Raw genomic sequence first — 14,699 nt, 5'->3', positions numbered from 1 at the left:
ACAACGGGGGGGGGGGGTAGATTCTGTGACAGGCAATGAGAGCAGATGGGATGTTCCTTGCCTTGAAGGCAATGACCAGATGTTTGAGAATTATGACTCAGAAAACAATTGCTAATGATCCAGAAGGTGGTCACGATGGGGTGATGATTAGCAGATGACAGAGCTGAAGCAGTAAGCATAGGAACAAATTGGCGCTGGTATCCATATTAATTATTAATTTTGAGTTACCAGAGGCTGAAAATCCAGCCAGAAGGAGATGTTGACAGACCAGTGTGACAAAAATACCAAAATGGAGAAAGGATTGATGGTAGTCAGGTGCCTAGAATGGAAGATCTTTCTAGGTGATTTAATAGGAGATAAAGGCTATACTGACAGAGAGGGGCAGTGTGTTCTTCTCTTAGTATATTAGTTCTTTATCTGTACTTGTGCATCAAGGTCATTTATACTTTATTTGTTCAACAGTTACTTACTGAGTATCTACTATATACCAGGGTACTGCAGTAAACAAAATAGACAAAATTTACTGCCATCATGGAGCTCATTTCCCAGCACACATAGAAGGTATGATGCTAAGGGCTATGCAGAAAAATACAGCCGAGAAGAGGTATGGTGATGGGTGAGTGAGTGTCCTCACCTTAGTCATACTGTGTGGGAAACACAACATAGGTACCATCTTATTTTTCTGAAACCTTTGTGTTGAGCACACAGAGTTCCTCTTATCCTTCCTTTCTTTCTGCCTTGGTCATCTCCTCCAATACCCTGGCTTTCATTGTTTATTTTATGTCACTTATCTTTGAATTAGTATATTTACACCTTGACGTCTCTGTTTAAAATTTCTAGCTTTGGACCTAACAGTCCAACACTGGTTGTTCTATAGGCATCACAAATTCAGCACATCCCCAGTCAAATGTATCTTCCCTCTAAAGTCTCTTCCTCCTTTTGTTTTTCCTTGCTGTACTGATATTACCATAAATTCAGTCATTCAGGTCAGGAATTGTAGGGTCATTCTTGATTCCTCCTAAATCTGTCCCTCTAATTGGAATTCAAGCCCTCTTAAATTTTCATCCAAAAACTTCTCTTCAATCTCTCCCTCTTCTTTTTTTTTCAATTATTCTGTCAATGTTAGTTGAATGCCTACTGTTTTCCAGATACTATGCCAGGTGCTGCTAATACAAAAATAAACCAGACAATAAAGTGGTAGAGGCTAAGATAGAAATAGATAAATTTTCATAGCAAAGTGTTATGGGCACAGGGAGGATCCACTAACTGTTTGTGTCTGTGCAAGTCAGTGGTAGTTGAGCTAGGTCTTGAAGAAGGAATACCTATAAGGCAGGAAAGAGAGGAGGTGGAGGCATAGAATTTTTCAAGGACACGGTTTGTTTGGAGAATGGCGAGAAAGTCAGAGTCGCTCTAAGAAATGTGCACAGAGTACATTGTCAGAGTATGAGTCCAGGGATGACTTCAAGTTCCCTGGTTGACAAGGACTTCATTAACAGAGGTAAAGAAGAGCTAAAGAAACAAATTTTTGATGACATGCCCATAAGCGAGCCAAGGGGATTTACCCAGTAGACAGCTGGAAATAGAAACTGAAGTTGAGAAGAAAGGTCAGTGCTGGGGCCACATCACCAGCACAGTCATGGCTGAAACCGTGGGAATGGCTGACAAAGCTTAGAGAGCAAGAACCAATGAAGATGAAAGACAACCAGTTCCCTGCCTTTACATCCCCCACCGCCCTAGTCCCCCAGTCTCCCCACTCTTAGCCTCTATTCCCAGTCTTCCTCTAAATCCCACCACAGGAAGTTACCTGAAGCACAACTCTAAACAGGCTAGTCTCCACTCAAAGGCCTTCTGGATAAAGTGCAGTTTCCATAGCTTTTCATTTAAAGCTCTTCACAGTTTAAAAAAAAATAAAACTCTTCATGGTTTGTGCCAAATGTACCATTACATCTTCATTTCCAAATGTTCCCTTCGGAGGAATTGACGCTCCCCCAAAGAGGTGATCTACTTTCATCTGCAGCTTTGCCCTGCCACTTCCTTTGCCTAGAAGGCCAAAGAACATGGCTTTTGAGCTAGAAATTTTTTTGTTTATATACCGACCGACTTCTCCACTAACGAGAGGTGTTAACTTGAGCAATTTATTGAATTCTTCTGAATCTCTTTCCTCACATGCTGAAAGGTCAGATTGGATTATTGTAATTATAAGAGCATAATTAAACATCTTTCTGTTGTTGTCAGCACAAATAGGTGCTCAATAAAAATTAGCTAGCTTTTATTACCATTTATCTCTTTTCCACTTGCCATAATCCTGTTTCAAGGCTAGACACTTAAAGCTTTACACCTCTTTTAAACCTTTTAAAATGTACCTTGTCACAATTCATTTTGTCCTCCTCTGTGCTTCCTTGGCAGTTTATACCACTTCAGGATATAGTGCAAGCTATCTGTTCTCTCTACCATATTACAGATTAATTGATAGTAGACACATTATTTTTATAGCCCTATGTACCTTGCAACAGAAAGGTAATTGTTTGAACTGAATTCTGGGAAAATCTACTTTAACATTCTCTCTCTCTCTTTAAGTGTTCTATTGAGATATAATTTATATACCCTACAACTCACCCATTTAAAGTCTACAATTCAGTGGTTCTTAGTATATATTCAGAGTTGTGCATCCATCAGCACAATCAATTTTAGAACATTTTCATTGCCCCCAAAAGAAACCTCATACCTGTTAACCATCACCCACCAACCCTCCACCCCCAACCTTTCCTCCTCCTCAGCCCTAGGCAACCGTTGATCTACTTTCTGTCTCTACAGATTTGCCTCCCCTGGACATTTTACATAAATGGGACCGTATAATATGCGGCCTTCTGGGGCCTGCTTCTTTTACTTAGTATGATGTTTTCAAGATTCATGGTGTAGCACACATCAGTGCTTCATCCTTTGTATGGCTGAAAATTCCATTGTATGATATGATATATTTTGTTTATCTTTTCATTCATTGATGAACGTTTGGATTGTTTCTACTTTTTGGCTCTTAGGAATAATGCTATTGTGCACATTCATGCCCTAGCTTTTGTGTGGACATGTGTTTTCTGTTCTTTGGGTTAGGTACCTACAAGTGGACTTGCTGGGTCATATGGTCACTCTATGTTTAACCTTTTGAGGAGCTGCCAAACTGTTTTCTAAAGTAGCTGTACTCTTTCACATTCCCACCAGCAGAGTATGAGGGCTCCAGTCCATCCACATCATCACCAAGATTTGTTATTAATCTGTTTTTGATTATAGTCACCCATGTGGAATAACATTAGTGAAATATTCTTAATTCATTCCATAAATACCGTATTCAGGGCTGACTATAAACCGGACACCCAGGTTAGCTATAGGACCGTTGGTGAGGAAAAGAGACAAGTATATCTGCTCCTGGACACACAATAAATAATAAACATAATAAGTTCTTATCTAAGTTCCTAGATAAAATGGCATTCCTTTCTTCTGTACTAATTAGCAGGCAGGCTTTTTCTCACACAATCATTTTTACCTCTTTATCTTAGACTTGTGGTCCAGTTTAATTTAACACCTTTGTTGTGGCTATGTTCATTTTGTTAGGAGGTGATAAGCACTCTAGGAAAAAGAGGATAAAAGAGAAAGAGTGATTGAGGCTGTTGGCAAAAGGGAAGGGGCAGGTTGTAGGACTAAATAGGGTGATCAAATTAAGCCACATGGAGAAGGTGAGATTTGAGCAAAAGCTTAAAGGTGAGCAAGTTAGAGAGACACCAGAGAGAAGAGCGCTGTGGACAGAAGAAGCAACCAGTCCAAAGGCCCTGAAGCAGGAGTCTGCATGCGAGCAACAAGGAGGCCAGTATGGCTGGATGAGAGTTCGCAAGGGGGAGGAGAGTAAGAGACAAGTTCAGCGAGGCTATAGGGCTAAATCACTTACACTTTAGCAAATAGATACCACATGGGACCTACTTATACTCAACAACTGGTCATTATTTATCTGAACTTCAAACTTAACTTGGTCTCACCTGAGCATCCTATATTTTATCTGGCAACCCTACTCATAAGCCATTGTAAGGCCTTTGATCTTTATGCTGAGTTGGTGGAGAACCACCACAGGGTTTGGAACAGAGGAGAGACACCATCCTACCTTGGGTTTTGAAGTATCTCAGTGGCTGCTGTGTCGAGTATAGGCCACAGAGAGTTGAAGTGGAAACAGGGGGGCCTGGGAGGCAATTGCAGTAGTCCAGGTGAGAGATGATGAAGGCTCAGATAAGCGTGGCGGCTGTGGAGGCCGTGAGAAGGGACCAGATTCCACGTATATGTTGAAGGTAGAGCCAAGAGAATTTCAACATGAATTGGATATGGGTGAGAGAAAGGATTTGAGGATGACTCCTCGGTTTTTGGCTTGAACAACTGGAAAACTAGAGTTGCCATGGAATGAAGAGGAGGACTGTGGGTGGAGCAGTTTTGGGGAAGAGTATGGATTTTATTTGGGCCATGCCGAGCTGATGATGGGTCAAATAAGATGAGGCATCACCATCAGCCAGCTAATTTTATGGTATTTTCCATTAAAATATCCAATAATATAATTTAAAAGGTCACCCTTCCACTAGGGACAGATTTTTTTCTTTTTACTTATTGTACTTCATATCTTATTATTTAAAGAGTCTTCTTCATGCCTGAATGGCTTTTTTAAATTATGCTTAGAAAAGAATAGCCAGGATTGGAATTCAATTTCCTAGTTTCTTCTCCAGTATCTGAACTGCAAAACCAGACTGAATCCCAACATCCCATTTTACTTGGCAATTGAATTCATTTTTCCATAGATGCTTTTCTTCATCTCCATTCATTTTCTTTCATCCACCCTTCAACTCTTGAGAGAAAAGCATCTTACTATGCAGAACCTCTCCTCAGTGTCCTTCCAGCAGCTGAAAATCTGCTCTGGATATTGAAAAGACCATCTCCTCCTTAAAATGCCAGGCACAGTAGTCTAAAGGGCTGGAGCCCTACTGCACTCGGAGCAAAGATCACTGTGGACGCTGGCTTGCCCTGTGCTGATTACAAATGGTTTTCAAGATGACTCTCTCAGCTGCCTCTCCTCTTTTTACCCAAGTTCCTGGATAAAATAACTTTTATTTTTTATGTCCTGATTAACAAGCCTGCCTTTTATTGCACAATCATTTTTACTTTTTCTTAGATTTGTGGTCCAGTTTAATTGGACAGTTTTGACATGGCTATATTTAAAATTATCTGCAAATTTTACAACTATAACAGGACCACACATCTCCAAGGATCCATTGGATAGGGGATGGAGGGGGGAGAATGTTAGTTTGGAAGAAATCTACAAGCTGTGGCCTTTTTTCTGGAGGTCTTGTGTACTGTGCTGTTTTTAATCATAACATTCTAAATTGGCACACTCACGGAAAGCCTTTATTCATGTAATTGTGATGTTTTGTTTTTATGCTAAGAAGTAAGTGCTGATTAAATGACAAATTACATACATTGTGTCTTCTGTGTTTTGCAGGACTTGAGAGGGACAAGTTTGATAATAAAACGGTTTCATTTGAGGAGCACATCAAGTCAGAACACAATATGTGGCATTATCTGTACTTCCTAGTCCTGGTGAAGGTTAAAGACCCAACTGAATACACTGGACCTGAAAGTTATGTGGCTCAAATGATCGTGGTGAGTGATGAGAGCATTTGAACCTTTGACAAGGTTGCAGTTGTATGCTTTCCCCTTCTCTACCCTACCTTCTCCCAATCATTGTGTTAACTTCTAAATAGGACTGTCAATCAATGAAGAATCCTCATACTGGCTAAATCGTTGGACTTCTTGGTTATAGAAACCAAATCTAAGTCTCAAGTGCACAGATGATATTTACTGAAGAATTCTCTGTGCAGTGAATAGCACCATCTCAGCCACGCCTGTCATCTTCTGCCCTCGTGTCATTGCTGATGTCTCAGTTCCCCATATCTGGAACTTTCCCATTGGCAAATATGAACAGAGGAGTCATACTTTAAGAAATTCTTGGATTTCAGAAATCAGGAGTTTAAGAAATTGAACCGTGTTTGGGAAGAGTATAATGTTTGATCTCAATGAGAGAACACTGGTTTCCAAGCTATATACAGTTTGGGGTGTTGGTAATGATTGGCACTGATTCTGCCATACCTACTTGCTTATAACTAACTCCTCATTAAGATCCAGTAGCAAAGGCTGTGGTTGTCCATGACTTGGACTTTCTTCTGTTTTACAGAAGATTAAAACTAAGTGGCTTAAAGAGAAGTCAAAGTTACAGTGTTAGTGTACCATGATACACATTTAGTGAGTATTACCGCATCCAATATAAATTCTTGTATTCTTATAATAAACATAGCTGTATGTTGGAATTTTTTTCTCAAAAATCTTCTTATAAAACTATTTGAGAGTGAGGCTTTAGAAGAGTCATGATCCTCCTTGCTGCCTGGTCCCAAGGGTAACATTTAGTAAGCACCAATGCTGAAGCTTCAGGAGAGCCAGGTGACAGTGGCTGTGTGTCCCTCTTTCTGGAAGCTGGTCATGCATGTGGGAAGACATAAACTACAGTAGATGGAGCAACCAAAGAATATGTTTGGCGGGTAACATATTAATAAGTGCAAGTTAACATTGCAGTAATTTATCTTACCTGACAATATTTATATGTCACAGGAGGGCTACATGTAAACTGAATTTTTATTGCTGAGCATTTTTCATGTTTTTTTTCTTTTTGACTTGCATCCTACTATAAGTTGTTCTATGTGATTAGAGGTTTGCATCTTACTATGAAGTTGTCATTCCTTATGTGACAGTGGGCAGAACCTAACATTGTTTCTTTTTTCTCCATGTTTCCTTTTCTGCCCTCTCTCCCTTCTGCATTAGGAAAAAAGGTAATCGGTTTGAATATAGGCACTCATAGTCGTTATTTATACATTCTTGATCTCAAGATGTTCGGGGACCATCTATGTGAAATATTTTGCATCTGCTTGCTGGGGAAGAAACATGTAGAGCATTATGTTTAAAATGCAACTTCACATTGCTATATTTTATCAAAGTTTGAGTCAATTTAATGAATACATATTTACTGGGCATCTATTGCATCCCTTGGACTAAAAGATTTGGGGGAATACACTGAAGAGTCTGACACATTCCTTCTCTGCCAAGGAATTTAGAGCTTAATAAAAGGGAGAGGAGAATAACAAGCCAAAAGTAAAATAGGCTAAGTTCCCCAAGAGTGGAACAAATGAAAATCTGTGAAGGCTTAAACATGTAGAGTGACACCCAACAGAGAGGTGGTGGAAGGGAATTGTTTGTGTGTGTGTGTGTGTGTGTGTGTGTGTTGGGGGGCAGTATATCAGACAGGGTGGGATTTGTGTAGATTGGGGGTGTCTGTTGGATTAAGAGTGAGTTCCTGTAAGAGGGAGAAGCCTGAACAAAGGCATAGAGATGGAACACTCAGACATTCGGGCGGACATTGGCCCAGTTTCACTGGCACATAGTCCACTTGTAAAGGAACTCTGAGAGAGAGGATAGAGAAAATAGATTGGACTTTTGAGTGGTAAGTGTCGGTTTGGGATAGCATTTCATCAGGAATGGGGAGCCACTGAAGGATTTCACTATGGGAATGATGTGGCCTAGAACAGTAGTCAGGCCATGGTGCATAGGCTGGTTGGGAGAGGGGAAAGATGAAATCAGAGGTGGTATTTGGCAGTTGATGAGATTCGGGGTAGGGAGGATCAGGAGAGGTGGTAGACTACAAGATGAGCCCAAGACACCTGACGTTGTGAGCCTGGTCATTGGGAGAAAGGTGGTGTATCGGTTTCAGAAGGTCTTCTGCAAGAGGAGAGGCTGCTCATAGAACACTTGTTGATTTCAAAATGAGACTAGAAGCTGAGTCATAAATTAGGAGGAACAGGGTAGTGACAACAGCATGAACCTTCGAGCCAGAAAGATCTGGCCTCAGACCTTAGCTCTGTCACTTACTTGCTGTGTGGTCTAGGATATCTTGGGCAATCTTTGAACCTATCAGGGCCTCTGCCTCCTCATCCAAAAGGAAGAAAATTGGTGTGAGATCAGTGAGATAATACGTTAAACGTGGCTAGCAGTGAAGGTACTCGGTAGCTGACAGTTTTTACTGTGACTGTCCACATGAAGTGACAGTTGAAGTCATCATATTATGGAGAGATGGGAGAAGGGAGAATGTGTAAAGAGAGAAAGGAAGAGAAAGCCCAAGACAGAACCTGGGGGATCCCCCATTCAGGAAAAAGAACAAAGACAAGTAAAATAAGTAGAAAGGAAGACAATAAAAGGGGCAGAAAGAGAACTAGGACGTGGAGTGTGTCAAAGGCCAAGAGATGAGCCTCACAATGCCAAGAGTTTCAACAGCATTAATTGCTGCAGAGAGACCATGAAGAAGAGACTGGCCAAACAGAGCCTTTGGGTTTTGTAATAAGGAAATCACCAGGTGGCCTTTACCATAAGACCCATCTTTCACCTTAACATGAAAACCAGCATTTTGCCAAGCCCTTGTACTTGAATTTTTAAGGATCCCTGTACTTATCCATGTTTCTGCCGATCCTATTCCATCAGCTCTCTCCAGAACCGTGACAGGAGGGAGGAGCACTCATCAGCTTATTCCAATATGAACTATCTCATTCTCATCCAAGCAGGGCATGGCCAAGAAAACAAGCACTGTTTCTGAATTTCAATGGCCAGGAGAAGGAAGAGGGAAATTATTAAGCTCAGGACATGGAAACAAAAAGTCATTTACACAGAAGAGTGCTCACTTACTGGAATAGCCTTTTTGGAACATTTCAAAAAATCTGTAGCTAATGAACCCAATTTAGAAAATCTGTTACTCCAAACTCTGTGGAGATTATGGCTTTGTAATCCTGATCCTCAGAGAGAAGGAGAGAGAGAGATTGAGATTTTAGAGCACACAGCAAGTTGAAGCAAGTCTACAACTCAATTCAAAGACTATATATTTCCTCTCTCCAACCCAGAGGCAACTACTCATAACAGTTTGGAAGGAAACCTTACAGACATTTTCCTACCACTTTTATTTTTGCTCCTTAAAAATAGTTCATTTACCAGGTTGATTTAAGTGCTTGTTTATCAGTAGAACTTCTACTACACTGTTTAAGTATATCTGATTTGTACTTTGAGACCCTTAGGAAGTGCCTCCTTCCTTTTTTTTTTTTTTAAAGATTTTTTTTTTTATTTATTTATTTGACAGAGAGAGAGAGAGCACAAGTAGGCAGAGAGGCAGGCAGAAGGAGAGGAAGAAACAGGCTCCCTGATGAGCAGGGAGCCCGACGCGGGGCTTGATCCCAGAACCCTGGGATCATGACCTGAGCCGAAGGCAGCTGCTTAACCAACTGAGCCACTCAGGTGCCCCGGAAGTGCCTCCTTCCTTATGGTGACATGAGGAAAATGAGAATATAACAAGTTTGGGGGATGTTTCTCTCCTCAGTATATTTTTTTTTCCACCTCCAATGCTTCAACTTTATTACTAGGTCAATACGGAGTATTTATATCAATATGCATTAAATCATACATTGTAAATAAGTTGATTTCTAGAGGTTAGAATCTAAGGAAATATACTTGTGCCTCTACATCCATCCAGTAATAGGATCAAGACTCCGAAATATGAAGAGAAATTGAAATCTTCCTTCCCTTGCCTTCAGACGCCAAACTAAGCTGTTTGATTATCAGCCACTGTCTGAGTATCTGAACGAACACAGAGCTTCTCCTGGGATATTGTTAGGGGAGATGTGAGTTGATCAAGGTATTTGGGGAATATATTTTCCCCTGGCAAGCAAATCCTCATTTTTGGTAAGGGAATTGATATTTTGAGCTTGTATTTATTGGGAACAGAAAGTGAGAAGGAAAAAGGAAGGCCCATGCTTTGGAAAGTAAAAATCATGAAAGGGAATCCAATAAACTGGAGGAAAGGGTATATAAGAGGATAAATCCTCCAGCCTGTACTAGTAATGGCCTTTGAGCATCACTAAGCCCTTTTGCTTCTCCCATTACCCAAAGGATGATGACTGAGAAGGAACAAACAAAATTGAGATCATTAGAAAAAATGCCCAAGGCTTTTAGACGTTTCTCTAACATTTTGAGGACATTTTCAGATTTTCAGTGTTCGTTTGCTGAGATAGGGTTGGGGCCTTTGGGGATATTTATAACTTAATTTGGCAAACAGCAGGATCAAAACCAGAGGTGCCTATAAGAGAGCTATTGTGCCTGTTCAGAGACCTGCCACCTTCCCCGTGGGCTCCGCCGTCCTGGGCTGCCACCGAGACCCTGGCTGGCCACCCCCCCCCCCCAGCACCATAGGTTTTCGGGGGTCATTTGCTCATTTTTAGTACAGGGTACTTTTAAGCTCTTCTATTTACTTGACTCCTGTCTAGTGTCCCACTATTATGGTGATGTCCGCTAGGACAATTTAACTCAGGCTTTGGTTAACATAATAATTGTCTTGACACAAAAAAAGAGTTGTGAGTTTCTTGAAGGCCACAACCAGGAACAGCGAAGCCCTTTGTTCTTTGTAATAGCAGGGCAGGTAATATCTGTAATAAGCCTTAAAAGCAATTTGATAAACAGTGAGTGCTCACTGTCTCCTAGCAGCTCTTTATGGGTTTGATACAGAAGGATAAGAAATAGTCTCTTTCCCCCAGGAAGCTCAACACATTTATTGAATGAATAATAAAATAACGAGTAAATTAACAAATGAATGGTTTTTTTCTTAGCCCTCTGGTCATTGGACACAACTTACAGAAAGATATACCAAAATAGCTGCAGGAGTTCAGAACATGAATTTCTCATTAGTCAAATGTCATCTTTTCCCCTCTTTTAAAATTGGAAGATAAAGATGCAGCAGGAAGGGTTAGGCCACCTGAACCAAGTATAATGAATGCAGAAATCGTGTGGCTGATTTGAGAGCCAAGGCAATTTAATCCCCTCTTGCCGTGTTTCTCAAACCCAGTCCCCCTACATTCTTGCCCACATCTCAGGAGAGGGCCTGAGGCTGCTGTCCTGGCAGAGGGGTGCGCATGCGCAGTGGAGGCTTGTACAGCGGAACTCGCCCTAAAGAATAAATTCTTCCTCGCAATCATCTATTGAGACTTCAGGAAGAGAGGGATGGTCCTTTCAATGAGATAGAAATCTAGTCACCCATTACTCTAGCTCCAGAAGAGAGGAAAAGAACTAACAATTTTCCAGATGTTTTCCATGTCTAGAACTCAGAATCAATCTTGTTTATAGTTAACCCAGGTTTTGAGTAGTAACTGTTGGAGGGGGAGATGTTTGGGCTCATGAAAGACATCGAGTCTTCCAGGATTTGTATGTGCCCCTCCTCCGTTAGCACCATTTGCCGACTTAATTTCTGCATTATTGTTATGTGTCATAACTATGAAATTATATGTTCTGATTCTATTGTTTCTAATTTATGCCAATTATGTAATTGGATCTAATTAAGCCAATTATGTAACTGCTCAATCTTTAAAACCTAAGACTTTAGAACTTCATAAGACACTGTTAAAAATGTTTACATTTCGAGACAAACCACGGGGGTCTTTGCAGCTCAGGATGCACAATTAAGAAGTAAACGTATACATTGAAGGAGACACCACCTTTGCTTTCCATATTTTAAGTCCAGACAGGTGTCTTCAATTTAAGAGGGATCCTTTTCACTTCTCAACTCTGGATTTCATTGTCACTGTGGGGTCTATCCTCTACATTATTCTGATTTCTTATTTCGTATTCATATATAATATCTATGAGTTACCACATTTAACCTCGTTCTCATCTTCTTTTTAGTTTGTAAAAATAGAGATAAAAATGGTAAATACTTCTTACTTACTTAAGGGTGGCTGTACACAGAGTCTTCATCTCAGACTCTGTCCTCAGTGCTGGAAGTGAGGATAAAGGACTAGGGCCAAATCGTGTTTAAATGAGCTTCGTGGAGGGGAATGCAACGGGGAATAGAGTCGAGAGCAGGCAGGTCTCATTGACTACTTCCTGAACTCTTCAACACTGAATCTGCTGGCAGCCAGGGGATAGTTCTCCAAGTTCAAAAAGCCAAAAACTGGCTTTTGTTTAGTGTTTCTAATCAGTGCTGAGGAGAAGCTCAGTGTAAAGGAGTAAGCCTAGGTAATAGATTCTGAAGTTTGACTTCTTAGGATTTCCATTTACACGATGGGTGACTTTCCCCTCTTCACTTCGCCTTACCCATCAATGAAGCAAGTACAACCAGCCAGTCAGCACTCAGAATAGAACTGGCTGAGTGTGGCTGGATCCGGGAGGCCTCCTGCTGTCCGGGGCCCTGTCCCTGTCCCTGTGGTTGCTGGATTGGGGGCGGGGGGGGGGGGAGGAAGCAAGGATTCCAGGGTCCCAGGGAAAACACCTGGGCAGAGAAGGCTGCAGGGTCCTAGGGGGAGAGGGGGTCTTTGGAGGGCTGGGACAGTGGCTAATTTGGCAACTAAGAAATATTGCCATGGTCTTAGCAACCAGCACAGTCATATCTCCGTGTACCAGCTAAATGTTGGCCCTGGATAGAAGGCTTCCCTTGCAGAGTTGCTATGAGGACGAAATAAACTCATGTGCACTAACAGCACCACTGCTAATGTAACTGACATTTGATGAGTGCTGACTCTGTGCCAGGTGCTGTGCTAAGTGTCTGACACGTGTGATCTCTTTTACGGCCCTGGGACAACCCTGGGAGGCACTCTGCTAGAACTGTCGCCATTCTGCCCATGAGGAAGCAGGCTTAGAGAACACTGGTGACTCGCCCGAAGTTGCACAGCCAGCGGAAAGGTACGCTGTGTCTGTAATGTGCCCAGCACATGCAAATGGCCACTGAATGCTCTGTTATTATCTGATGCCATGGAGTGTCCAAAGCTAGAAGCCGTGCTTCCTTTGAGAGCAGGCCAGGCCAGCTACACCCAGCACCCCCAGCAGCAGGCCTCGTGCTCTGCAGACTGGGGGAGGGGAACTATACACATTCAGTCCAGGGCAGGGAGTGGACCTGGCCGCGAGACGGGAAGTCAGCTGACAGCCCTACAGTTGCAGGAAGGCCTGAGAGGAATTCAAATAGGAAAAATACACTCGTTCAGAGCTGGTTGGCAACTGCGAGCTTCCTACGGTGATTCGAAGTATTGCAATTACAATTATTACAATTGCAGGCCAGAAAGACAGAGGCTGCAGGATATTTCAATTTAATTTGGCAAGAATTTGCCAGGGAGCACTGCGCACCAAAATAAAACTTGGTCACTGGCCTCACAGAACCACAATTTGACAGAAAAGACAGCTACCGTCACTGGAAACTATAGCACAAATACCTCTGGTGAGAGGTAAAGTAGACATACCAACACACAGCATCTGGAGGAATCTCAAATGATACTGTTATGCCCCTGCCTGAAACCTTTCAGTGGTGCTTGGAATAGGATCCAGACTCTTTCCTGTGGCCCCTCAGACCACCTGGGCCCAGCCTACTTCCCCAGTCTCACCTCATTCCACCTTCCTTAGCCAACTACAGTTCAAACATGTTGGCCCTTTTCTGGGAAATTCACATGTCTTCCCTGGCCAGGGCCTTGGCATGGAGGTGCTGCTCTTTGCAGTTGCTGTTCCTAACTCTTTCCATGCCGGCACCTTCCCAGACACCTCCATTCCTGTTACTTCTCTCCTGTCACCCTTTCGAGCACCTGTATTAATCTGAACCTAGTATTGTTTTTATACTTACTGATGTGTTAATTCCTCTCCACTATGACTTCAGCATTTACACACCTGGTTTGATCACTGCTGTATTCCCAGCACCTAAATTCACACCCAGCACACAGTAGGTACTCAGCGTAGATTTGTTGGGCAGAATGAATAAGACATGGAACCACTGGAGCTCAGATGACAGGACAGGTCTTTGTGGCTGAAGGGACTGGGGACAGTAGCACAGAGAAGATTATGAGGAGAATTGGACCTTGAAAAGGATTTCGACAGAAGAAATGGAGGGGAATATATTCCAGACAAGGTGTGTATCTTAAAGGGAAAGTGTGCATAGCCAGGAAGAAAGGAAACCAAATTTATGATCTGTGCCAGCAGCTTTGCATGTTATTTAATTATACCCACTTTATGGCAACCGAGGCTCAGAGAAGTTCATTACTTATCCAAAGGTGCTTGGCAAATAAGTGCTTGAACCAGGACCCAGCTACAAATTTTTCTGGGGTCAATGGCTATGATTTTTACTTTTAGCTGTGCTTCATCTACTGAAGAATCAGGCAAAACTTGACTAAGATCAATTATTATGTAAGTCAAGTGTTGGAGAAAAGGTAGGGAAAAAACCCAAAACCAAAAGACATCTTTGGAAGGATGAAAGGATGTCTCCGATATTTTAAGGAATTAGAATTCTCAGTCTCTCAGCTGCAGTAGTTGAGGTACGATGTAAAATGCCTTAAAAATGCAGGCCAATAAATTATTTCCCATTGGTGAAAGGTTTCTTCATCAAACAAACACTGGCTGAGTGCTTACTGCGCTCCAGTCGCTGGGCTGCCTAGGGTTCAAGGTTGAGCTTCCTTCAGGAAGCTTTGGTGAAATCCAGGAGACAGAGAACTCCAACAAAGGAGAGGTGATGGCTCAGTGCAGTGGTGGAGGCTGCCATGGAACGGACAGCCTGGGAAGGGAGGCTTCCT

General features: G+C 42.1%; 1 protein-coding gene across 6 annotated transcripts in view; it reads left to right on the top strand.

The window, feature by feature from the left end:
* Nucleotides 1-14,699, top strand: part of ITPR2 (inositol 1,4,5-trisphosphate receptor type 2) — a 493,497-nt gene that overhangs the window by 437,308 nt on the left and 41,490 nt on the right. For 5 of the 6 annotated variants that reach the window (XM_032432655.1, XM_032432656.1, XM_032432658.1 and 2 more), the window contains one exon: nt 5,525-5,685. In XM_032432655.1, coding sequence (XP_032288546.1) covers nt 5,525-5,685 — 161 coding nt within the window. Of the gene's footprint in view, nt 1-5,524; nt 5,686-6,897; nt 6,906-14,699 lie in introns of all 6 variants that reach the window. The other variant, XM_032432654.1, reaches the window with a different exon arrangement.

The sequence above is a fragment of the Phoca vitulina genome, unplaced genomic scaffold (genome assembly GCF_004348235.1).
Source record: "Phoca vitulina isolate PV1807 unplaced genomic scaffold, GSC_HSeal_1.0 scaffold49, whole genome shotgun sequence".
Taxonomy (NCBI): Eukaryota; Metazoa; Chordata; class Mammalia; order Carnivora; family Phocidae; genus Phoca; species Phoca vitulina.
The sequence above is the reverse complement of the archived record's forward strand: the minus strand, read 5'-3'. Positions and strand labels throughout refer to the sequence as shown.